At 43.4% G+C, this 27,793-nt stretch overlaps 1 protein-coding gene across 2 annotated transcripts in view; it reads left to right on the forward strand.

The window, feature by feature from the left end:
• NEDD4 (NEDD4 E3 ubiquitin protein ligase) overlaps nucleotides 1–27,793 on the forward strand; it is a 206,091-nt gene that overhangs the window by 112,923 nt on the left and 65,375 nt on the right. For both annotated transcript variants that reach the window (XM_069765948.1, XM_069765950.1), the window contains exons 6-7: nucleotides 16,688–16,738; nucleotides 25,650–25,711. In XM_069765948.1, the coding sequence (XP_069622049.1) occupies nucleotides 16,688–16,738; nucleotides 25,650–25,711 (113 nt within the window). The remainder of the gene's footprint in view (nucleotides 1–16,687; nucleotides 16,739–25,649; nucleotides 25,712–27,793) is intronic.

Genomic DNA, 27,793 nt, shown 5'->3' on the forward strand with positions numbered 1-27,793 from the left:
GCACAACCCCCATCTGTGGACGTCGGGCACTCAGACCATCCTCATGGAGTTGGTTTCTAACCGTTTGTGCAGACACATGCACATTTGTGGCCTGCTGGAGGTCATTTTGCAGGGCTCTGGCAGTTCTCCTCCTGTTCCTCCTTGCACAAAGGCTGAGGTAGCGGTCCTGCTGCTGGGTTGTTCCCTCCTACGGCCCTCTCCACGTCTCCTGTTGTACTGGCCTGTCTCCTGATAACACCTCCAGCCTCTGGACGCTACACTGACAGACACAGCAAACCTTCTTGCCACAGCTCACACTGATGTGCCATCCTGGATGAGCTGCACTACCTGAGCCACTTGTGTGGGTTGTAGAGTCTGTCTCATGCTACCACGAGTGTGAAAGCACAACCAACATTCAAAAGTGACCAAAACATCAGCCAGAAAGCATTGGTACCTAGATGTGGTCTGTGGCCCCCACCTACAGAACCACTCCTTTTGAGTGTCTCTTGATCATTTCCAATATTTTCCATCTGTTGTCTATTCCATTTGCACAACAGTATGTGAAATTGAATGTCAGTGTTGCTTCCTAAGTGGAAAGTTTGATTTCACAGAAGTTTGATTTAGGCTATGTGCACACGTTTAGGATTTTTTGCGTTTTTTCGGCTGTTTTCCGTGGGAAAATCCGCTTAAAACGCATACATAAGCATTCAATAATTTTTAATGCATTCTGCAATTTTTGTTCAAATGATGCGTTTTTTTTCCACGAAAAAAAACGCAGCATGTTCATAAATTTTGCTGATTTTTCACATTTTTCCTGCTATTTAATGCACTGGGAAGCTCCAGAAAAAAAACGCATGCGGATTTCTTGCAGAAAATGTCTGGTTTTGATCAGGAAATTTCTGCAAGTGTTCCCTTTATTTTTTAAGCAGTGTATTTTATTTTTCACTTTTTGAGGGAAACTGTGCATTTATTTTAATTTTGACAGATGCGCTGTAAACTTCACATTCTGCCTACATTTACAGCGACTGTTGCTAAAGAGATGTTAACTAGAAATACCTGTTCTTCTCTGTGATCAGCAAAAACTAGGACTTTAATTTGCAGTGACATGATAGCTGCCATTTAGGCAATTTTTTTTTTCGCTGTCAAAAACGTGACAACCCTTGTTGAAAATGTAAAACTCTCCAATGTCAAGTGAGTTCCCGTTTTCTTCCCATCTGGGGTTGTGGGCTGCTGGCGCTTTATAAGAGGTGCTAATGTTCTGTGTATTATTTGGAGTAAAATATGCGCTCGTGTCGGACATTCCCCCCCCCCCGTATAGGAATAACTTCTGCAGTGTCATTTCCCATCTTGTTTACAGATCAGGACTGAATACGTTGCAACATTCATCTGCTCTTTGTGCCACCAGCTATTTTCACACTCTGTAATGACACACAAGTTGGTTACCATGTGCTGCCTCTCGGCTTTGGGAAAATGGCCGCCGCGATCTCTAATGCGCACGCGCGGCATCCCGCGGCCATTTTCCTGAAGCCCCGTGCAGCAGAGCACTCCATCTGCGCACGCGCGGCCCCAGGAAGATGGCCGCCCCCACCGATGACAGGGGCAATAGCGCAGAACGCGCGCTTTTGCTTCACGTGCGCGCAGGGGATTCGGAACTCTGGACATGCGCACACCACTACGCCACCAACGGAAAGCTGGGGAAGAAAAGAGCGATGTCACCACGCCCACCCGACCTCACCAGCCTGATTGACAGGCGAAAATGGCGACTTTGGTAATGTTTTTCTCAGCATAGGTGGGGAATCTGGGTACACTACATACACTATAGTAACGCACAGCGCAGGCCCTATTTAACAGTATTCATAGCTCAATCTCAAAAAACGGGGTGACAGGTTACCTTTTAAAGCATTTTTTTGCAGCGGTCTTGACATGCTAGGTTTGTCTCTTGTGCATACTGATAAAGTTTATCGTTTGATAAAAAAGTCCTATTCCATAGAATCAGGTTTTGGCACCAAAAACGCCGCAAAAACCTGACAGCTGCATTTTTGGTGCGTGTTTTTTTTTTTTTTTTTTTCCAACGTTTTTCACCACCCATTTAAATCAGTGAGTGAAAAACGCTGAAAAGTGTCATGCTCTATGTCCAAAAAAAAATGCAATGCACAAAATACTGATGACTAGAAAACCATTGTGTGTGCATGAGATTTCTGAAATCTCATAGGCTTTGCTGGTACTGTGAAGAGCAGCTGAGAATTAGCATTAAAAAAGCAGCAAAAACGCCCAGTGTGAACTTGGCCTTAGAGTGGAGAGGCTTTCCAGCGTCTGACCTGCTCTGTGTAGTGGCTATGATACTGATCGGTGTGGGTCCCGGCAGTCAGATACCCATCGGTAGTGTCCTGTGGATAGGTGACAACTTGTTTTCAGTGGACAGCCCCTTTAATGAATGCAATAAACTGTAGAAGTTCAACATGTTCCCAGCAAAGGGAAACCTCTGCCAATTGCTATTAATTGTGTGGTGCTAATTGTAAATTGATGAGCAGCAAGTCTGTGATGGAATTATTGGCCCGGCTGCCTCCATCTCCTGGCAGGTATCATGCAGGAGTGTTGTGTTCCGACAGTTCTCGGCTTGTGAACATTGGCGCAGCACCGATCCCGGCACCCTCATCATCTTTCAGTTGCCATTGAATCGCCAGCATGGCTGAATCCAGCTGAGCTCATAGGTAAAAGCAGAAATGTTACTGAAAAGTAATCACAATCCGTAGAGCGGATACACAATACAGCCTGCAGACATCATTGAACATAGCTCTTATACATTTCTAATTCTATTTTTGGGAACTTTTGACCTTTTTTTTATTTAGTTGACCTTCTTATTTAATTTAATCTTTCATTCACTTTATAGAAGAGCAAGTTACATTTTTTTTCTAGAAAATCTAGATATGTATTCAGTGGCTGGAAAAGATAAGTTAAACCATCCCCCTCCCTTACAAATTACTTGTTCCCAGCAATGACTCCCGCTGTTCGTTAGTGGATGCCAGTCGAAATATACTCCATATTTCACATCTGGTGGACTTGCTCTGAAGCCAATGGGCGCTGACTTCTTGTCTGTTTTTTTCAGAATTATAATGAGCCCTCGGCGCCATTATTATGTAACAAAGTTTGCTCATTTGCTTACTATCATTTTTCACCATTGTCTCCCCCACGTTACATAGGGCAGGAAATTGAGATAAATTTGCAATTTAATTTACAACTTAAACATTTCTGGAAGTCTGATTCGTATCAGAGTGGCTTAGTATACAGTGTGGGTGACCATTATCTGACGCTCCTGGTTCTCACTAGTGGTGTATTTAGTTCATAGTGTTCATTATTTTATCCTTTCTGAAATTCCGTTTTAAAGGGAACCTGTTGCCAAGTTTGGCCGATAAGCGAAACGGCCACCCCCTTTCGGGGCTGATATACAGTGGGTATGGAAAGTATTCAGACCCCTCTACATTTTTCACTGTTTCATTGCAGTCACTTGGTAAATTCAAAAAAGTTCATTTTTTTTCTCATTAATGTACATATTCTGAACCCATCTTGACAGAAAAAAACAAAACAAATGTAGACATTTTGCAGTCGTCCTGTCCCTGCAGCTGTAAAAAACCCCATAGCGTGATGCTGCCACCAAGTTTCACTGTTGGGATTGTATTGTGCAGGTGATGAGCAGTGCCTGGTTTTCTCCACACATACCGCTTAGAATTATCACCAAAAAGGTATATCTTCATTTCATCAGAACAGAGGATCTTATTTCTCATAGTCTGGGAGTCCTTCATGTGTTTTTTTTTTTTAGCAAACTCTATGCGGGCTTTCATATGTCTTGCACTGAGGAGAGGCTTCCACTGGGCCACTCTGCGATAAAGGCCCAAGTGGTGGAGGGCTGCAGTGATAGTTGACTTTGTGGAACTTTTTCCCATCTCCCTACTGCATCTCTGGAGCTCAGTCACAGTGATCTTGAGGTTCTACTTTACATCTCTCACCAAAGCTCTTCTCCCACAATTGCTTAGTTTGGCTGGATGGATAGGTCTAGGAAGACTTCTGGTGGTCCTAATTCTTTCATTTAAGGATTATGGAGGCCACTGTGCTCTTAGTAACCTTGAGTACTGCAGAAATTATTTTGAAATCTTGGCCAGATCCGTGCCTTGCCACAATTCTGTCTCTGAGCTTCTTGGCCAGTTCCTTTGACCTCATGATTCTCATTTGGTCTGACATGCGCTGTGAGCTGTGAGGTCTTATATAGACAGGTGTGTACCTTTCCAAATCAAGTCCTATCAGTTTAATTAAACACAGCTGGACTCCAATGAAGGAGTAGAACCATCTCAAGGAGGATCACAAGCAAATGGACAGCATGTGACTTAAATATGAGTGTCTGAGCAAAGGATCTGAAATACTTATGACCATGTGATATTTCAGTTTTTCTTTATTACATTTCCAATTTATACATTTCTTTTTTTTTTTTCAGTGAAGATGGGGTGCAGAGTGTACATTAATGTGAAAAAAATGAACTTTTTTGAATTTACGAAATGGCTGCAATGAAACAGTGAAAAATTTAATGGGGTCTGAATACTTTGCATACCCACGCTGTATATAAGCCCCCAACACGACCTGCAAGAGAAGAAAAATCACTTTGATTATACTCCCCTGTGGGGCGGTCCGGTCTGATGGGTGTTGCTGGTCTTAGTCCGGCACCTCCCATTTTCTTACGATCCCCGCCCTCCTGCTTGCTTCATGTGGATGATGCGTCCCTTCATCATCCACACACTCCTCGGCACAGTGCTCCGGCACAGGCATACTTCTCTTGCCCAGTTGAGAGCGAAGTAAAGTCCTGCAGTGTGCATGCGCTGGGGCCCTTTGACCTTTTCTTGGCACCTGCGCACTGCAGTACTTTGCTCTGTCCTCAACAGGGCAAGAGAAGTACGCCTGCGCAGGAGCGCTGTGCTGGGGAGACGCGTCATCCTCACGAAGCAAGCAGGAGGATGGGGATCACAAGAAGGGAGGCGCCGGACCAAGAAGAGCGACACCCATCAGATGGGACGGCCCCGCAGGTGAGTATAAGTTATTTTTCTTCTCTTACTGGTTGGGTTGGGGGCAGATATACAGCATTATAGAATTCTGTATATCAGCTCTGAAAGATGATGGCCACATCTCTTATCAGAAGGTTCACTTTAAGCCTTCAGTTGACTTCCACATATGCTTGTGCTTCTAATCTGAGCACAGAGCTGCAGTACTAATTGTGTGCGTGTGCAATATTTCTGACCATGTCAGACTTTGCACTAAAATTGGACAAGGCTACAATTCCTGATTATGATTTCCACAGACTCTTAAGGTACCGTCACACTGAACGATATTGCTAGCGATCCGTGACGTTGCAGCGTCCTGGATAGCGATATCGTTCAGTTTGACACGCAGCAGCGATCAGGATCCTGCTGTGATGTCGTTGCAGAAAGTCCAGCACTTTATTTCGGCGCTGGACTTCCTGCTGACATCGCTGAATCGGCGTGTGTGACGCCGATTCAGCGATGTCTTCGCCGGTAGCCAGGGTAAACATCGGGTTACTAAGCGCAGGGCCGCGCTTAGTAACCCGATGTTTACCCTGGTTACCATCCTAAAAGTAAAAAAAAACAAACGCTTCATACTTACCTTCCGCTGTCTGTCCTCCGGCGCTGTGCTTTCCTGCACTCACTGTGAGCACAGCGGCCGGAAAGCAGAGCGGTGACGTCACTGCTGTGCTTTCCGGCCGCTGTGCTCACAGCCAGTACAGAGAAGCAGAGCGCCGGGGACAGACAGCGGAAGGTAAGTATGTAGTGTTTGGTTTTTTGTTTTTTTTTTACTTTTAGGATGGTAACCAGGGTAAACATCGGGTTACTAAGCGCGGCCCTGCGCTTAGTAACCCGATGTTTACCCTGGTTACCGGCATCGTTGGTCGCTGGAGAGCTGTCTGTGTGACAGCTCTCCAGCGACCAAACAGCGACGCTGCAGCGATCCGGATCGTTGTCGGTATCGCTGCAGCGTCGCTTAGTGTGACGGCACCTTTAAAGGGAACCTGTCACCCCCAAAATCGAAGGTGAGCTAAGCCCACCAGCATCAGGGGCTTATCTACAGCATTCTGTAATGCTGTAGATAAGCCCCTGATGTATCCTGAATGGTGAGCAAAAGGTTAGATTATACTCACCCAGGGGCGGTCCCTCTGCGGTCCGGTACGATGGGTGTCGCGGTCCTTTCTGGGGCCTCCCATCTTCTTACGATGACGTCCTCCTCTTGTCTTCACGCTGCGGCTCCTGCACAGGCGTACTTTGTCTGTCCTGTTGAGGGCAGAGCAAAGTACTGCAGTGCGCAGGCGTCGGGAATGGATTTTTCATCCATATTATCAATTGTATGTGGCTTGTTTTTTTTTTTTTTTGTTTTTTTTATACTACCTCCCCCTCCCCCCCCAGCGCATCCTGCATTATACCTTATCTTAGGAGTCGGACCATTTTATACCGACTCAGACTCCACAGCCCTGGTTTTCATATACTCGTCTGATTGAATCTTTAATAGGTAAGTGGAGGACCCATAAAAGCCTTTTTTAATTTGATGAATTGGCAAGATCTTGGTCAGCCCAAGTATTTCTCTTTTGTCATTCTTGTCAGCATGCAGACTGTTCCAGCTGCCTCGGGACTTCTTTGTAGTCAAATTGTCTTTCTAAAGCCTCATTTAGATGTCAGTGTTTTTTCATGTATGCAAAAAAAAAAATGGTATGTAATTGGTGTTTTTCACGCATGGATAAATTACAAAGCTGCTCATATCCTTGGCAATGTTAAACATGGACAGCACAAGGATGCCATCCGTGCACTGTGTTTTTCATGGACCCATAAACTTATTGGCACTTTTTATCCATGCTGCTGGAATAAAAAAATCGAGTTTTGAACAGACATATAGTCCATGAAAAAACACGGACGTGTGAACAGCCCCATATACTATAATCAATACATGTTGAATCTGTTTAAGACATTCCCTCAAAAGAAAAAAAAAAAAAAGCTCTCTCAATGACAAGTCCAGCATTACTTTTTCATGGCCAGTCCGTTACTGAGAAATCAGCAAGTTAATGATGCTGAAGAACTATTTGTACGTCTGACACCTCTGTCACTCCAGCTCTGTTCCTCATTCAGTGCTGCTGCCGCCTCCTGCTTGACTGATGACTGAAGTCACACAGCAAAGAAGCTGTCAAGCAGGAGACTGCGGCGTTGGACAGGGAATAGAGCTGAGGCTTCAGATCTACATTTGGCTTTTTAGCATTTCAGTAAAGAAATAGTTAATTTTCTCCTGGATGCTGCACTTTCAATACATCGGCTGGGCATCTCCTTAAAACTATTAACATGCAGATTAACCCTATATCTTTATCTATAGGTTCCCTTTAAAGTCTGAGTCCAGAATTGATGAATATACAACAGAATGTAAACACTGCTTAAATAAAACCTAAAAAAAATCATGGTAGCCTTGTTTTAATTTTTTTATAAGCCATATGTGTCTCAAAAAGCTACATAAAGACAAACCTACAAAAATTGTATTTGTATGGAATCCAACAAAAAAACACCCTTTTATATGTCTGTATAAAATTCTGCACGGACAGCTGGTAAAATAAGTATTGAACACGTCACCATTTTTCTAAGTAAGTGTATATCTAAAAGTGCTATTGACATGAAATTCTCACCAGATATTGGAAACAACCCAACAAATCCACACAGGCAAAGAACAGAGATGTCCATGAATTACGTGTATTGATGAGAAATGACACAGAATTAAATATTGAACGCACTTACTGAAACGTACGGTATTTAATACTTTGTGCAAAAGCCTTTGTTGGTGATCACGGCTTAAAGACACCTATTGTATGGAGAAACTAGTCGCATACATTGCTCAGATGTGATTTTTTTTTCCCTTTTCTTCGACTCAAATCCTGAAGGTTCCCTGGGCTCCATCTATGAACTTTGAGCTTAGTTCCTTCATTACATTTTCTTTTGGATTAAGGTCTGGTGACTGGCTGGGATTTTTTTTTCTCTGACGCCAAATGAGTTTCCTTGCCTGGGATCTTGTATTGCTGAAATGTCCATCCTCATTTCATCTTAATTATTCTCAGATGGTAGCACATTTTTCTGACGAATGTTTCTGTATATATATCTATTCATCCTTCAATAAAATGAAGTTTGGTCAGTGCTGGGTGCTGAAGAACAAGCCCCACACCATGATGTTCCCACCTTCAAAGTTCACTGATGGTATTGTGTTTTTGGAATCCTATGCAGTGTCTTTTGGCCTGCAAACATGGTGCATTTTATGGCATCCAAAGAGTTCAAGTTTGGTCTCATCTGACCAAACTATTTTCTTCCTGTATTTCACAGTCTCGTTGAAATTCTTTTGGGCAAACTTGAGTGGAGTCTTGTGTGGTGAGGGTGCGTGCAGGCTATGGAGGTTGAGCGTATTGTAATTTTCTTTGAAACAGTTGTATCTGCTGATTCCAGGTTTTTCTGTGGCTCTGCACAGGTGGTCCTGGTTCTTGGCCAATTCTATTGATAATTCTTTAAACTCCTGTATCTGAAATGTTGCAGAAAGCACCTGGTCGTGGCCGGTTTATGGTGAAATGATGATCTTTCCACTTTTGGAAAATGATCCCGAGATTGCTCACTAAAACCTTCAGTAGTTTCGAAATTGTTCTGTAGCCTATGCCATCAGTATGTTTTGCAACAATATGGTTGTGAAGGTCTTGAGACAACTCACTAGTTTTACCATGATAAGATGTTTCTTGTGTGGCACCTTGGTAATGAGACACCTTTTCACAGGCCATTAGTTGAACCAGCTGATACTGTTTTTCACCAAGTGGCAGAATTACTTTCTAATTACTGATAATTTCAGCTGGTGTCATGCCATTCCATGGCTTTTTGCATCTTTCTTCATGTGTTCAATACTTTTTTTCTGTCATTTATCATTATCTACTCACAATTTATGGACTTCTGTCTTTTGATTTCTATGCCTGTGTGGATTGGATGGATAGTTACCGACCTCTGGTGAGAATTTGCATGCCAATAGCACCTTTTTAGAAATAGAAAATTGATGTGTTCAATGCTTATTTCACCCACTGTGTATAGATTCAAGACTCTATGTCCTAGTTTTTAATTTTTTTTGGATCTTGCCATTCCCTTTTACGTAGCTGTTTTTCATCCAACAGCTGTTCCGTCCCACATCCCATTACCCCTGCACATATACATTCATCGTTCATTTGCCGTGAGAAAAGGATTGAGCATGTTGAAGTTCAACATGCCCAACTCTTCTTCTCCTTGACAGCTGCTGGCAGGATAGAGTCCCATTACATGGTCGTCCAGGTAGGTTTGATCAAATTTAATCTGTGTATGGCCACAGATTAACAACTGAAATCTCACTTTCATGAGCAAGTGAGTTAATCCATACACACCACATGAATATCTACCGTCTTATTGCTGCAGGCTTTAGCGTGTTGGTGTTAATTGCACCGTTTATTTAATGGGCAGCTTTATGTGTTACGGCAGGCTTAATCTGGGCAACACCTGTAATTCATCTGTGCCAAATATTGAGATTTCTAAGTAGTGCGTTGTTAGAAATGGTGCCGGGCACATTTATTTTTAGAGAGCGCGGAGAAACATTCAGTGTAAAGTAAAATAACCTGCTGCTGGTCGCTCCTACCGCGTCTTCTGTGAAGCCATTTATGCTATGGAAACCCAGAATGTACAGTTATGTCTGAGACATTTTAGCAGAAAGAATGTTGGCCTACAAAGTACAAGTATTGAGTCTGTATTTGTGTAAGCGGCAGCAATAGTCCACGTCTCTGTTTATTTTCTTTTCTGTTTGAGTTGATATTTTCTATTCCCTCCAATAAAATCTTGTTCTCCTGCCTTGCGACTGTGGACTTGTGTGTGAAGGCTAGCCCGAGCTCGCATCTGGACAGGTCCTGAAATAGGTAAACCTTATGACCAATCGAATTTTCATGTTCGCTGAAGTGGCGCATTTATTGAAGCACGTCTTGGAAAGTTTTCGACGCCCTGAATGACCTTTCACATAAGGCTGTAGAAAGGCACCTTGTTAAAGGCTCCAGTAATTGGCCGCCACAGGTGTTTATACCTGGTGTTTTTCTTTCCACTCTTTAAGACGGGACGGGCTCCATATATACAGGTAAACAGGTTGTCGTTGGACTCAAGGATCGCGTTTGATATGTGGGAGCACTTGTACTTGAAGACCGTGCCAGAAACATTTCAGATCACTGCTCATTTCATGCACAAACCCCAATGAATACTTGACATTGTTCCAAGAGTGCAGAGGGTTTTAATTACCGTAGTCTTTAACGGTACGTTTTCAGAACTTGGACTTTTATAGATTTCGGTTTCCTATTTGAACACCGTACCATTACTTTATTACCGCCACATGTTCCCTGGCATTTGGTTTATTACTATTGCCCTACATTCTCATGCTTCATACTTCGGATTTCCAGTTTTCAATGCTGTCTCTGACATTAAAGAGATGATTCTTGTTAGATATGCCATAAATGTGTAATAGGTGAAGGTCCGCCAATTCTTAGAACAGAGGTGTAGAGAGGTGACGACTGAAAAGCTGTTTTTTGCAATGTCTGTAAACTGTCCCTTCACACAGGAGAACAGGGTCTCTAGTGACACCCACAGGAAGGAGCAATCCTAGAAGCCAATATCGAGCCTCAGTTTATAAAGCCAAACCAGGATCTCCATTCACATATAGCTGTTTCAGGGTTGTGCCCTCTCATCAGCACAAAGTAGTAGGAAGAAAGCCCTTTAACTGGGGATCTAACGGTTAACGTTTCTCCCTAAGGGTACGTGCAGACGATCAGGAATTGGCAACGCATTGGACGCGGCACATGTCCACTGCGTCCTAAGTGCTGTGGGCTATTGAGCGCAGGTGAATCCTCAGGTGTTCACTGAACTGTGTAAATTCAGTGTCCAATATATTGTACGGGTGACATTTATCTCGTCTCCGCGAGTGAGTCACAGGCGTCGGTGCCCGCATTCTGGGCATGGGTTTTCTTCAAATGCTGTAACATCTGGACGCTGCACAAGTACGTAGCGTTCATCCCCCAGTGGCAGGAGTAAGAACTGTAGAGGTTGGAAACGCACAACCTTATCTGATGCCTTCCTGCCATATTGTGTCCGGATTTAACCCCATATGCCAATTTTCCATCTTGACATTTTTATAATAACCCTGCCTTTGGTGACATATATCACTTGGTAGCAGGTTTCTGGAACTTTCCGAAATGGTCCATTGGAATTGTATGATGGGCTTCTTCTTCAGGAGTGCAGATATTTCTATTTTATTTTAAAAAATTGTAATTACCGTACTTTGTTTTTAAAGGAAGCTCTAGTTGAGCAGTTAGTACATGGGTGGGGAGAACATGCTCTGCGGTACTCTGCAAGTCAAATTCCAATTTTCCAAAAACATTTCCTACTCCTTCCTTCCACTCCACAACACCAGTCACATTTGTCTTTATAGAGCAGGTTACACCCAGAGGATCGTGAGCCTGGCACAGAAAGGCCAGTTATGTACAGTTTACAGTATACAGGGGTTATATTAATGGTGCATTGCATGGGTTCAGCCACAGACCAGTTCACACAACCATATGGCAAGAGGAGAAATGGTCTCTAAATCCATGTCGACACCTCATTGTACACCAGCCGGGTTTTTATAACTCAGGTGTTAACTGAAATATTGGTAATGCCCATCAATCTGAAATAAATTGAAATAATGCATTTTAATTCTTTAAATATTCAGACAATAATTCGGTTTAGAAAGACTGTGAGTGTCTGCTGTGGGGTAGTAGTCTCAAAAGACAAATGGTGAGGGTTGTGTTCCTCGGCACTGTACACATGTAAAGAGAATGGAGCCGTCTGTAGTAATGTATGACCTGGTCCCAGCTGGTGGTGTTCACTGGCTGTTTTCTTCTTCCATCTGAGGTAATTGCCAGCAATAAGGCCTCCCGGCTGCACAAACTGCTTTGCAGCCCACCATCGTGCACATGGTGTTTGTGATGGATGGTGGTGTTCCCAGATGGTGAGTAGCACACAGTCCCTGCAGATCTGCTTTAGTGCACTGGCTCTGGGGGCTGCGGTACTGGACTGATGCACAAGCCTTTCAGCCCGAAGAGCGGAGTTCAGTGATACAGCTATTTAACCCATTAAAGAATTATTCCGAATATTAAAAGTTGTAATTCATCAATATGATAGGGGATAACTAGATGATCGCTGGGGATCCACCCAGTTGGACCCTTACCGATCCTGACAACGGTGCTCTGATGTCTCCAATCTCAATCTAGTGGAAGACAACCTTGGGCATCACAAGTCCATTAATTGTCTATGGGACTGCCGAAGATAGTCAAGTATAGAGCTTGCATATCTCTGCAAGTACACCTGCACTACATTCATTGTCTATGGGGCTGATGGAGATAAATAAGCAAAGTGCTTGGTCATCTCCAGCAGTCCTATAAGCCATAAATAAAAACACGCAAAGCATGTCTCCTGGGATTGGAGAGGTGTCACCTTGACCATGGACAATGATGGTCAGATCGGTTTCAGTTAGACTGACAGCCGGCCCTAAGGCTGAGCTGCTATCAGTCAGTGCAGGAGGCACAGCTACAGCCGCTGCTCACTATACACAGAGCGGTGACTGAAACCGCGCCATTACCAGGAGGAATAAAGTCCATTTCCTCCCAGCAGCGTGGGTGCAATGCTAATAACCTGCAGATTAACCCCATATCTGTTAATATCTGTTTTTTTTAAGGTGACAGGCTCCCTTTAAATTGCCCTGTGGGAAGGAACGCCATTTAAATGTTCACCTTAGGCCGGCTTCACATTTGCGAGTTTTACGGACGTAAGAGCGCAGAAACTACGTCCGTAAAACTCGCAAAAAATACGGCACAATTATTCTCTATGCCCCTGCTCCTATCTGCCGTATTTTACTGATCAGTATTATACGGCTTTCTACGGCCGTACAAAATCGCAGCATGCTGCGTTTGTCACCGTACTGCGCAAGAAATACGCCAATGAAAGTCTATGGAAGCGTGAAAAATACGGATTACACACGGACAAGCAGTGTGACTTGCGAGAAATACGCAGCGCTGTTAGAGAGAAAAGCCGGCAATTCAGTGCGGTGTACAGTAAAATCACACTGACAGCTTACAGTAGAATAGGTAGAATGAATGTCTACACATAGAATAGGGGTGTGTATATATATATATATATATATATATATATATATATATATATATATATATATATATATATATAATGTCAGTGAGACACATATATGTATATATATTAATATTTATTCCAGCGCTATACAGCTTGAAAGCCGGTAATTCAATTACCGGCTTTTTCTTTCTCCTTCCTAAAACCCGACATGATTTGAGACGTGGTTTACATACAGTAAACCATGTCTTCTCTCCATTTTTTTTGCAGATTCCACACTACTAATGTCAGTAGTGTGTATCTGCAAAATTTGGCCGTTCTAGCTCTTAAAATAAAGGGTTAAATGGCGGAAAAAATTGGCGTGGGCTCCCGCGCAATTTTCTCCGCCAGAGTAGTAAAGCCAGTGACTGAGGGCAGATATTAATAGCCTGGAGAGGGTCCACGGTTATTGGCCCCCCCCTGGCTAAAAATATCTGCCCCCAGCCACCCCAGAACAGGCACATCTGGAAGATGCGCCTATTCTGGCACTTGGCCACTCTCTTCCCATTCCCGTGTAGCGGTGGGATATGGGGTAATGAAGGGTTAATGCCACCTTGCTATTGTAAGGTGACATTAAGCCTAATTAATAATGGAGAGGCGTCAATTATGACACCTATCCATTATTAATCCAATTGTAGTAAAGGGTTAAATAAAACACAAACACATTATTTAAAATTATTTTAATGAAATAAAAACAATGGTTGTTGGAGTATTTTATTCTACGCCCAATCCAGTCACTGAAAACCCTCGTTCTGTGAAAGAAAAAACATAATAAACCAACAATATACTTACCCTCCGCAGATCTGTAACGTCCAACGATGTAAATCCTTCTGAAGGGGTTAAAACATTTTGCAGCAAGGAGTTCCGCTAATGCAGGCTGCTCCTTGCTGCAAAACCCCGGGGAATGAGGCTAAATATAGATCAATGATCTATATTTAGCTTCATTTGCGGTGATGCGCCCTCTGCTGGATGTTCATAGATCGTGGGAACTTACCTAGAAAGCTCCCAGGCTTATATATATATCACTTCTATAGCGGTATGTTGGTTTTGCAAGCCTGCGAGAAAATCACGCAGTACGGATGCCATACGGATTACATACGGAGGATGCCATGCGCAAAAAACGCTGACACACCCTGCCTACGGAGGAGCTACGGACCACTATTTTCGGGACATTTCAGCGTATTACGGCCGTAATATACGGACCGTATTTTCATACGCTGAGTGTGAAGCCGGCCTTAGGCAGCCGAAAAGCTCTAATAGTCTCTGCCCACTGTGTCCTATATCCAGATCCTAAGTAAAAGGCCTCTAATTGCTTCAGTCGTTAGATCCCTGGATTAGTGACCTGTGTGTCGGAGTATTCTGGTGTGGCAGACAATGAGCTGTGTGTTTAGGTGCTGACAGACTAATGTTCAGTGTGCAGTTTCATTCTGTATACCAATTACAGGGATGCAGACCTTTGGGCAACCAAAAGTGTATTTGTATTTTGCTCATAAAATGAATCTCTGATCAACAGTGACCTATTGATTCCGTTATACTTGTTGAATGTTTGACTTTTAATTTATATTATTACTATCATTAAAACAATAACTCTTCTAATTTTCATACTTGCCACTATCTGCAACATCGACAAGCGCCAACGACCCTCTATGTATTGAAGCGTTATTTTATGTACCCTAACCTGGGCAAAGGTTATTGAGAAGGGAGAGGGAGGTGAGCTTTGCCATCCTGTGAATGATGGGCGCTGTTATCTTCTGTATATAGAGATGTTACATTTGGTTGTGATACTCGCTGATGATGAGGCAACTGAAGAGAGTTCTGTGCAGAACAGGAAGGAGGTGTCCTCGTAGAAGACCTAATTGAAGCATACAAATTGCAAACCTTTTTATTTTAGAAAAAAAATGTCAATATATCTAATCTAAAAATCTTCCGTAATTAGATCACAAAGTGAATGTCTGATGACCGGTTCCCTTAAATTTTGGAACGTGCAGCTGTGTTTAAGCAATAATTGGTTCTCATTAGCGACCACTCTTAAACTATCTTGGAAAATTATTTCAAGTTAAACTGGTATTCCCAAATTACCCCTTCCTGGTAAATCCAGGCTCAGCAGCTTCTGTAGTAATTTCATAGAGAGACCTGTGTGGACACCGTTCCATTAGTTCTGCTGCAGCCACTCCTGAGGAAGGATTGGGGTCCAGGAACAATGGTTCTTCCCAATTGTGCTAGTCCTGAAAATGAGAACCTGTATCTACAAGGGTAGGTTTACACGGTCAGCAAACGCTACGAGTTTTATGTTGCATACTTGTGCAGCGTCCAATCCGCAGCGGCCAGATGTTATGCCCACTAAGTGTCCTGAGACACCTGCAGCTCACCCGCAGAGATGGACATGCAGCGCGTCTTTCCAGACTGCAGCATGTCAGATTTCTCTTGCAGAGATGCTTGAAATTTCTATTGGGCGCGGTGATTCCGTACGGTTCAGTGAACACATGTGTGTTCGCTTGCGATCAATAGCCAGCAGCACTTTGGACGCAGTGGACATGCTCTACATCCAAAGCGCTGCCGTGGGCACATAGCCTAAGAAAAATGGTCTTTTTAAATTTACCTTTGTGTGCAGATTAACCCCTTTCTGAAAGTAGATTTACAATAAAAACCATTGATTTGCGGTAGAAAGAACGTGTGTACGGGTCCTGAGCACTTTCAGGACCTATGCCAGCTTAAATATGCGGTAGTTGATGAGTGCTTATAACTGCTGCATTCAGAGCGAGCTTGGACTGTGGCACATTATTCTGACTGCTGCACTGAAGGGGTTAGAGAGCGGCATCTATGTAATTGGATGGTGGAGGTGCTTTATAGAATTGTGCTAACTGGAAAATACACTGCAATACAGATGAATTTGCCCCAAACTAGCAGTGTCCTCCCCTCCCTGCCGGGCTCATTGACAGATTGTTTGGGAAATGGCCTTTGTAGTCCAGAGGAGGTTGCTGCTATCTGAACTTTGGGGTCATAAAGGGACTAATCTTTTAAAGGGCTACACAGTCAAATGTTTGGAGGGAGGGGATAAAAGTTGCTGACAAATTCCCTTTAGCAAATGGTAAATGTAGAAAAAACTAAATGTTAAATCATCCCAATTTTTCATTTGTTGGATAATACCCATAAAAAAAATGTATTCTAAACCGTGAAAGCTATAAAAAGTCTAAAAAAAAATAAATAATTTTTAAAAAAGAAATCTTAAAGTTGTGTATATCCCTTTGATTTACATGAAAAAAAGTCAGACACTTGGAAGTGAGGATAAAAATAAAATTGGCCCGTTTCTTAAAGGCGTCACAAAGCAATCTGCAAACCATGATTTGTGTCAAGCGATGTTCTGATTCATCAGCTCTGTTTAGCTATTGAAGGTCATTTCTGCCATTTTTCCGCTAACTGCTGTTTTCACTTTTCAGACCAGAGATGACTTTCTTGGTCAAGTGGATATTCCTCTGTACCAGTTACCGGTATGTGTTGTCCTCTTGTCCTGTCTGTTGACCTGTTCTGCACCTCTGTAAACCTAATCTGTTGAACACAAGCTGGCCTGCTTTTTTTCGATAAGACCATTAAAGATGATATGTGTCCTCCTCTACAAAGCACGCCTGCCAGAACCGTTGGGTTTGGAGCTTGGCTCTGTTAAGAAGCTGCCATAGGGTTGTGGGCACTTTGTAGGGCATCAGGGTTTGAAGACCTGGGAGCAATTAACCTTTTGTTGGCTTGTGGACGTGGACATTGCCAAGTGCTTCGCATTGTTGTTACCCATTGCCAGCTCATCATGCGGTGAAGTGGTTAACTTACAGTAAGAGATGTAGACTGGATGTGCTGCCAGGCCGGCGGCTCACGGAGTGTTTATGACCGTGACTGAATTACAATCTGCATTTTACAGCAGGAGTCATAGTTGGGTTTACCCATAAGCCTATCCAATTAGCAGATGCACCTAGAACGTTACACTGCCTATTTTGCTCAGATAGCAGGTACATAAGAAAGGCTGTGTAACAAATGGTAAGAGTTGGCAGGTATAATCCCAGGAATTTCTCCTGTGGATCTACAGCAATGTCTGTTTAAAGGGAAACTGTCACCCAGTTTTTGTGAGCTCATCTGAGAGCAGCATCATTTAGAAAGAGACCCTGATTCCAACCATGTATCACTTGGTTTACTGGGTGCAGCAGCTGTGACGGAGTCAAAGTTCTTAGATGCAGCATGTAGCAGAGCTGAGAAAGCTAACCCTGCCCACTCCAGGCTCTCTGCACATTGTCTACTGACAGTGAGCTGCTTATCACCGGAGGGTGGCGTCAGTCTTAACGGGTCAGTCCAGGCAGTGATTATCTCCTGCTGATAAAACCTTAATTGTATGGTAAGTAAGTAACAGCACAGTCTAATAAGTGACACATCGCTGAGTACAGTGTTTTAACCCCTACATCATGCTGTCTTCAGATTACATTGCAAAAACCTGCTGACCAGATTCCCTTTAAGGTTACAGTATGCACTGAAAGTGAACTCCTTTTTTGTGTATATTCTTGCTGGACTGTAATTTTGCACTTTATTGGATACAAATATTTCTATTTGAAGAATACATTTGTTAGGGGTTTCAGTTTATATGGGATTTTAGTGTGTGCGAGCCCACTCTGACAAATTAAATTCTTTTCCTCTTCTTGTCACTGATTTTTGTTTTTATATGAACCTCTCTGCCCGCGCAGCTCTGTGGCCGCTGGTGGGAGAGCATATGACCAGAGGAGGAATAGCTGTTTCATGTACAGCGTTTATCAATTACTGACTGTGGCGCTCCTATCTCACATGCTCTGCCATTTGACAGACGGGAGCTCTGTGCAGCCGCTAGAGGAAGGTGATCCGAACTAGTGCACAAGGAGGACCTGGAAAGCTTATATATTAGTAAGCTGCACAGATCAGGTCTCTACAAATAAAGATAAATTGACCAACCCCTTTATATACTTTATATATAGAATTAACCTCTTTCTTGCTGCTGGTAATCCCCAGCTTCATTTACAAATATGCAGACTTCAGAGCTTAAATCCCCCAGGACTTTCTATCTGGTTTAATCATTTGTCTGATTCCTTGCTTTTGCTACACACCATACAAAAATGTGATTTAGGAGAAACGAACACTCCTGTTGGATTATAGGAGTTTGCCAATTGGTTGATCTGTTAGCAAGATTGACTGATGCCAGAATCAGCAACATTATGAATTCTGCACTGAAGTATGATAGTGTAATATGTATTTATATATTTTATGAAGGGTAATAATTTCACTAATTACCAAAATGTTAATGGGTTTTACAATTTTTGTAAATTAAGCTCAAAGAGGTTGTCCACTACTTAAACAACTTTTTTGCATACCTCTCGCTTGGCCCCGATAAAATAATAAAGCCTATATAACCGCCTCCCATGCCAGCGCCGCTCCCGCGGTACATGCACTCGCTCTCCCCAGGGCTCCCGTGCGGTTGTTGTGATACGTTACTCTGGCGTCAGACAAGGTGAACATGAAGAGGAAGTCCAAGGTCAGCTGCAGCCTGGACTTCCTCTTCATATTCGAAACATCGAAGGGCAGATACAGTGATGCCAGCACTGCTTGGGTGCTGGCATCACATGTCACAACACTGCACAAGAGACCCAGGGAGAGCGAGTGCCGCCTGCACAGGAGGCGAGTACAGGCTTTATTATTTTATGGGGGCCAAACATTTTGATCAGGAAGGGGTTGTCCTAGTAGTAAACAATACCTTTAAAGAAGCACTCCAGCACATATAATGCTTACCAATCGAGATGGGCTAACCCGAACAATACAGTTCAGCGTCTGTACCAAACAGCTACTGTTCGGGCTCAGACACCGAGCACTGACTTCACCAGGAAGTCCATGATACTGTTTGGGTTCGGCTGCCCGAACACTGGGTGTTTGTCGTGCTGTCATGTGCATGACAGTGTGGCAAACACCGCTTCTGATTGCCGGTGAAATTATCCCCGCCAGTCAGCCACTGTTCCTACGCTGTCAAGACAGCGCAAGCTCTCAGCTGTGATCAGAGGTATAAAGTTTACCTCCGGTCACTGGTGTCAGCTGATGGGACAACTGCTCCCATCATCTGAAACGTGCTGCCGCTAATAACAATGATAGCAGGAGTGGCATATGGGAGTATTCAAGTAAATAAATAATAATAATAATAATAAAAAAAAAAAGACATGGGTTCCCCTTATTTTTGATAACCAGCCAGGCAAAACACACAGCTGGAGGCTGCAACCCTCAGCTGTCAGCTTCAGCAAGGCTAGTTATCAAGAATAGAGAGGTTCCCACTCTGTATTTTTTTATTTAAATTATTAATTTAAAAAAAAAAAAAAAACGTTGTGGGCCCCCCCCCCCCCCATTTTTGATAACCAACCTTGCTAAAGCAGATAGCTGGGGGCTGGTATTATCAGACTGGTAAGGGGCCATGGATATTGGCCCCCCAGCCTAAAAATAGCAGCCCGCAGCTGCCCAGAAAACAATTCTGGGGCTTTGCCCGCCTCTTCCCACTTGCCCTGTAGCAGTGGCAAGTGGGGTGATAGTTGGGGGGTGGGGGGTTGATGTCTCCTGTCGGGGACTTCAAGCCCCAAGGTTAGTAATGGAGAGGCGTCAATAAGACACCACCATTACTAACCTCATAGTCACATTGTAAGAAAACACACACCAAGAATAAAGTCCTTTAATTGGAAGAATGACCCGGACTCCTTTAATAATCTCAATTAAACCATACTTAACGACCTTGCCTAATTCCATCGAAGCCCTAGTTCTCTTGTAATAAACAAAAAAAATACCATACCTGTCTGTCGTTCTGCCCCACGCCGTAAGCCATGTCTGGGGGATAATTAGTTTTCAACCTGGACGGTGCCAAGATGTGACATCCAGGCTGAGAACCACTGGTGAATGAACAGCTGCGAGCGCAGCCTCAGTGACTAGTGGTGACGTCACTGAGGCTCTGTTCCCAGCTTTCTCACGGTGCTAGCGGGGATCTCACCGAGATCACCGCAGTTCAGCCCGGCTGGGAACGGAGCCTCAGTAACGGGACGTAATCTCAATGACGTCCCCACCAGTCTGTGAGGCTGCGCTCGCAGCTGTTCATTCACCAGTGGTTCTCAGCCTGGACGGTTGCATCTTGGCACCGTCCAGGTTGAAAACGAATTATCCCCCCAGACATGGATTACAGCATGGGACAGAATGACAGACAGGTGTGGTATATTGTTGTTGTTTTTTTTTTTTTAATTTTTGGTTTATTACAGGAGAACGAGGGCTTCCGTGGAACTAGGCAAGGTTGTAAGAATGGTTAAATTTAGATTATTAAGAGTCTGTCATTCTTTCAATTAAAGGACTTTATTCTTGGTGTCTGTTTTCTTACAATGTGACTGTGGGGTTAGTAATGGATAGGTGTCTTATTGACACCCCTCCATTACTAACCTCTGGGCTTGATGTCACCGTCAGGTGACATCAACTCCTCCAACTATCATCCACTTGCCACCGCTACAGTGCAAGTGGGAAGAGCCGGGCAAAGCCCCAGAATTGGCGCATCTAATAGATGTGTGCATTTTCTGGGCAGCTGCGGGCTGCTATTTTTAGGCTGAGGGTGCGCCAATATCCATGGCCCCTTACCAGCCTGAGAATACCAGCGCCCAGCTATCTGCTTTATCTACATAACTAGCCTTGCTGAAGCGGACAGCTGAGGGTTGCACCTACCAGCTGTGAGTTTTGCCTGACTGGTTAACAAAAAATACAGGGGAACCCACTCCAGGTTTTTTTTTAATTTATTTACCGCGCAGAAGCGGCTGATGAATACTCCCATCCGCGCTCCTGCTCTCGCAGTTATTAGCGTTAGCAGGTGTCAAATGATGGGAGCAATTGTCCCATTAGCTGACACCAGTGACCGGAGGTAAACTTTATACCTCCGATCACAGCTGAGCACTCACCCGTTTTTCTGACAGCGTGGGAACTGCAGGTCTCTGACTAGTTGGGATAATTTCACCGCCGATCAGAAGCGGTGTTTGCCTTGCTGTGCACATCACAGCGGAGCAAACACTAGATGTTCGGGCTCCCCGGGTTCTGGTCTGGGTACTGTCTTGGTACCCGAACCCAATTTTTTGTAACTGTTTGGCCGAACCCGCCGGACCTGAGCATCCAGGTGTCCGCCCATCTCTACTTACCATTAATATTATTGCTGTGTTTAAAAAAACAAATCACGCCTGCTTAATGGCTATACATTTTCAAGTTTTCATTTTAGGACGTTTAGTTATGTGATCTCTAGTCTTACAACCAGTTTAGTGTGTACTCTGATGTATAGACAGGAAGTCTCTGACTTTGAGTGAACTGCAGAATGGCAACGCCTGTAAAACACAACATCCTCCTGGCAGAATACTCCCCTCCCAAACGAACACTGCCTTTTTTGTCCCACTTTAAGTCCTCCCGTGCAACTAAACAAATAGGTCAAGAAGCTGTCTAGAAGAAAAACTGTCCTATCTTACTCAAAAGCAGAATACAAAATGCAAGATGCTCTATAAGTGCTGTCAATAGCAACCAACTATAGCACGGCAGCAGAATACAAACTGAAAGCTTCTCTGTAATTAGTTATTATTAGCAACATAGAGGTTTTTCTTTTACCTGGTTTCATAAATCTGCTGATATTTCTACTTTATATAAGAGAGCAGTGAAATAGCTGGATACAAAGGCTGGTATATACATCTCAGTACACTAAGACAGCTGTATACATCACATAAAAGTCACTGACTGTTGTGTACATCATGTAGGAGTCACTGATCCTGCTGTGTGCATCACATAGTCACTGATCCTGCTGTGTGCATCACGTAGAAGCCACTGATCCTGCTGTATGCATCACGTAGAAGCCACTGATCCTGCTGTGTGCATCACGTAGGAGCCACTGATCCTGCTGTGCATCACGTTGGAGCCACTGATCCTGCTGTGTGCATCACGTAGGAGCCACTGATCCTGCTGTGTGCATCACGTAGGAGCCACTGATCCTGCTGTGTGCATCACGTAGGAGCCACTGATCCTGCTGTGTGCATCACGTAGGAGCCACTGATCCTGCTGTGTGCATCACGTAGGAGCCACTGATCCTGCTGTGTGCATCACGTAGGAGCCACTGATCCTGCTGTGTGCATCACGTAGGAGTCACTGATCCTGCTGTATCATCACGTAGGAGCCACTGATCCTGCTGTGTGCATCACGTAGGAGCCACTGATCCTGCTGTGTGCATCACGTAGGAGCCACTGATCCTGCTGTGTGCATCACGTAGGAGCCACTGATCCTGCTGTGTGCATCACGTAGGAGTCACTGATCCTGCTGTATCATCACGTAGGAGCCACTGATCCTGCTGTGTGCATCACGTAGGAGCCACTGATCCTGCTGTGTGCATCACGTAGGAGCCACTGATCCTGCTGTGTGCATCACGTAGGAGTCACTGATCCTGCTGTATCATCACGTAGGAGCCACTGATCCTGCTGTGTGCATCACGTAGGAGCCACTGATCCTGCTGTGTGCATCACGTAGGAGCCACTGATCCTGCTGTGTGCATCACGTAGGAGTCACTGATCCTGCTGTGTCCGTCACGTAGGAGTCACTGATCCTGATGTGCAATAGTGGACAGCAGCTCTTTGTCTCATCTAAAAGGAAAACCAAGAACGAATAATATAGGGGTATATTAAACATGGCTCCTAATGGGCTGAATCCCTTCCTGACAGTGGAGGTTGGCACCCTAAAATGCGACTTGGCGTCCCCACTCAACGTCGGCTGTCCCTTCTAGCCCTAATCGGACCCTGGCATCTACCCACGCCCACACCCCAACACCATACACACAACAAAACCTAGGTCACGCTGTGAAAAAAAAAAAAATGAAAAAATATTTTGAAAAAACTTTTAACATTTTAAAAAATGAAGCAGAAAAAGTGTTAATACACTAGTTGAAGTAATGTATAGCAGCAAAAAAAAAAAAAAAACTGGAATCTGTTGCTGCCAAAACTAGAATATCAGCACAAAGTCTCGCACTACAAAGTCCTCTAGTTTTCTGCTGTCCACAAAAAAAAAAAGGCCAAAAAGAATTAATGGTCTAGGCTATCTTTATGTATTACGGTATATATATTTTTTCTTTGATGTACAAAGAGAAAGTGGGCAGAGAAAAACTTACACACCTGATAAATTACAGGTCATAATAATAAGTAAAGTGCTATTGTGCATACACATTAGTATAATGCCATCATTAACATACGTTATACTGCTGCCATCTTTAGGCCCAGCAGGTTTGCCATGACCCAGTAAAAAACACACATAGCAGACATAGAAACAGCTTCACATAAGCAGGGACATTTTTTAGTTTCTAGTCACCACCAATTGGCACATCTCTAGGCAGGCATATTACCAGAGAAAATTAGACACATGCTACTCCAGCTGCAAAGATAAAAATTCCCATACATAAGTGGTTTCACTTGTTACACGTGGCTGCCACATCAGTGTCCCATATCCTGCCGCCACGGAACCCCAAATACTAGCTGCTATGAGAAGATATGTCACTTATCTGAATACGTCTGACATGAATATGTCTCAAGTTTCCATCCCTACGCGTTTCGCCCCTTCCCAGTACCGGGGCTCATCAAGGGACCATTTGGGAACAAGCTGCAATGGCGTCAGAGTGGGTGCGACTAACTGACCGTGATCATGCTTATATTATAAACTCAGTTACCGTAATGTATCCCAAATGATTGCCATTGTGGGAGGCTTCCACTGTCAGGAAGGGATTCAGCCTATTAGGAGCCCTGACAGGGATTTAGCCAGGAATATTTTTCTCCAATAAGAGTTCCTGTAGCACTCCGGCTGTAGCATCTCCCCACCCAGTACCTATCAGTTTTGGTGTCTGGTAGTTCTATTTACAGTACTTATTTATTATTCTATTTTATGATGATACATTAAAAATATTTTTAGAGCGTTTTTTCTGTTTTGGTTTACATCTCATCTAAAAGGGACAACCATCATGGAGCATTATGATGAGACTTTTGCTTCATGGGAAATTTCTGTATTAAGTGAACCATATAATAAGGGAACAGGGAATCGAGATGTTTAACAACCCAATCATGTCCCTACCTAAAACAAGCACACACGAGCATCTACAATATTTTTAAAGGCGTTATCTGGGGGGCAGAAGTACTGACACCAGTCTGACTTTGTTAAAATAAAGTACTTACTAAGGTACGCCCATTACCCAGTTTTCGGTAAATGCTTCCTGCATTGGTCACATCATCTAGGAAGCCGGGTGGTGGCTTTATCTGCAGTGGCGACACATCCGCGAATCATTTGTCTACAAGCTTTGTTCCACCCCATCAGTGTCGGGCATCAGCACGCTAGTCGCTACAGAGGGGGTGATCAGGCTTTGATGGAGTCCCTTTTGGTCACCTGTTGTCTGAGACAGAGGGTTTGAGATGGAGGTGGTAGAGTGGGCAGCGAGGTTCTGGGACTGGAAGCCTTTTACAGTGTGCTGAGACACGAGACTGGATAATCCCCTTACTAATGGCCTATCCTGCAAACGCTCAAACAAACTGCTGGAGTACTTTACCAGATTTATAATCAAACTTTCTGCAATTTTCTAAAATGCTTTGTGTCTCAGTTCCTCATTAATTTCAAAATCTGTTTCCCCTCTGGGCATCCAGAGGCTGACGACCAATACAGAGAAGTGGGGCTTTGTTACAGTAGTGTTTAGGCCGTACATCAGCTGCACAGATCTCCCTCCTGACCCGATGGGAGCGTCATGTTTCAGTAATAATAATAATAATCTTTATTTTTATATAGCGCTGACCTATTCCGTAGCGCTTTAAGTTTTGCACACATTATCAGCACAGTCCCCAATAGGGCTCACAATCTAAATTCCCTATCAGTATGTCTTTGAAATGTGGGAGGAAACCCACGCTAGCACAAGGAGAACATACAAACTCCTTGCAGATGTTGTCCAAGGTGGGATTTGAACCCAGGACTCCAGCGCTGCAAGGCTGCTGCAGTATAGGGAACATTTGAAGCACCACTCCAGTGTTTGCTTTTCTTTCAGCACTGGAGTGGTGCCACTAATCTTAAGTACCCTGCACCTAGTAATGTACTCACCAGCCGCCATTACTGGCTAAGCTTACTTTATTTTTAACCCTGTGTAGGAAAGCTCAGCCAGGCAGCGCAAAAACACTTATACCATGTGGCACACTTTCTATGCAATGGCAGTCTGAGCGATGTATGTTTGCAACCCCTACAGCAGTTGGGTTGGAGACCTTCCTCAGTCACAAAAGACCAATCTCATAGCTCAACATTCCTGTGTATGATCAGCAGTCAATTTAATTGGTCTATTCTGCATTATTCCAGACAGAAAATCCCCGGTTGGAGCGACCATATACATTTAAAGACTTCATTCTTCATCCACGAAAGTAAGTTCATTATTGGTGCATGGCTTATACAGACTTTGTTCTTGCCAAGTTATATCCTTCTATGCCTCATAAGTAGTGATTTTGTTTTTCTTTTTATCTATAATTTAGACCAATGCCAAGTAGAGTCCGTGTTTTCATATGACGTGCCTATTCCTCGGCAGCACAGTATCACGAAATGCTCATGTGTACCTTTAGAATTTACCCAACTTGCATTGTTCTCCTTGATAAGGACACTTAACAAACTCTTTATTAGTTTGAGCTCAAATCCTAAATTTGGATTTCCTCTTAAAACTTTTTTCGTAAGCATTTGTAGAAGCCGAGTGTATAATAGGATTGTGTTTAGTGCACTTATTTTTATTCAATTTGGTTGTCAAAAGTTATTGGAGATAATCAGGTTAAAGGGGTATCATGGCTGCGCTCACTTATGCATCAGAGAGGGATTGGGGTCCATGAGGTCACGTCTGTTGATGATATCCCGGATCTCATGATCCCCCCCCCAATAAGAATTCGGCAGAGACAGAATACTCCTTCGAATATCCTACAAACCATCCTGCACATAAAGAACAATATTTTATTTAGTAAATAATTGGGAGTTTTTTTTCCTTAGGGAAAAAAAAACCTAAACTGTAATTTGGGTAGGCTTTACTGTATTTTAACCCTGTGTAGGAAACTCACACTTTCTAAGCAATGGCAGTCTGAGCGATGCATGTCTGCAACCCCTACAGCACAGTTTGGTTGGAGACCTTCCTCGGCCACATGGCTAGGGGATGAGTCAAACAAATGCACTAAACCCAATGTGAATAAAGTGTTAATCGGATGTTTCCTTGTATTTTGTTCTAGCTCACTGGGGGATAACAGTCAGGTCTTAAAAGCTGGTAAAACTATGCAGAAAAATGGTTGTGCTGTCAGCACAACTGCACATAAATACCAAGTAGAGTTCCCATGGCGTACCTGGCATCTCCTCAGAGTTTAAGAGTTAAGTGAATACGTTCCAGAGAAATCCAGAAGAATCTGGGTATGCCATAAAGTGCCACCTGTTCCAATGAATTATCCTATTATCTGAGGCCTAGATGACTATTACATTCTGTTCCCAACATTGTTTTTGCAGGCAGCAGCCAATGCCCATTTTGACCCCCTCCTTCAATAATACGCTTGGCTTAATGTAGTATTCAAGTTGGCTTTGCTTACTTGTATTTTAGCCCTGCTCATATTTGCAATAAGTAATAAATAAATTACGGTACTTATTTTAGCTGAGAATTATTTCTGAATTCTGATTTAAAAAAATCTTCTGTTCTTGTCCGTTTACATGAACGATGTGTTGATTGGGTATACATTATTTGTGGGGAAGAGCTATACCATTGCATCTGTGCCCTAAACAAGACGATCAATTCTTAGCACATTCTTATCCAGATCCCGGACTTGAAACCCATAAGACAAGTTTTCTTATTTCAGGCAGTGCTGCCAGAGTTTTATATTCTGGTTTCTCGCTGGGCACGGAGATGGAATCTCTTTGCATACTTTCTGACTACATTCTCGAGAACTCTGAAAAATAAGTTTGCCTAGGGCTGTGACCGTCCAATGCGTACTCAATACTTTTTCAGTGTTTTTATTTTTTTTCTTTGGCATTTTATTACAAGTTTTTGGCTGTTTAGAATCATTTATTTTGGCGGCAATGTCACAGCTATAAACACACAAAAGATCAGTTCTGCTCAGAGTTTATACCTTCACCAGATCTGCAGTCGGCGACACCAGCCAGAAATGTACACTGCGGGAGGCTAAATGATTGAAAGCAATCAATTTTATACAATTATTTATTAAAATTATGCAAGTATCTATTAAAATCAGTAGACATTGTCTGGTCCTACATATTTTAGCTACTGTAAACAATTTATTATCCAATGTCAATATATTGGAATTATCAGCAAGTTTGTCTTGTAGACTTCAGTTCTCATCAGGTGTTTATTTTACTAGGGCGATCATATTCCATAGCGCTGTACAGATGTAATCATCATTGTCCCCATTGGGGCTCAGAAATCTAAATTCCCTATCAGGATGTCTTTTAAAGTGTTGGAGGAAACCGGA

This window comes from Ranitomeya imitator, chromosome 4 (genome assembly GCF_032444005.1).
Source record: "Ranitomeya imitator isolate aRanImi1 chromosome 4, aRanImi1.pri, whole genome shotgun sequence".
Lineage (NCBI taxonomy): Eukaryota > Metazoa > Chordata > Amphibia > Anura > Dendrobatidae > Ranitomeya > Ranitomeya imitator.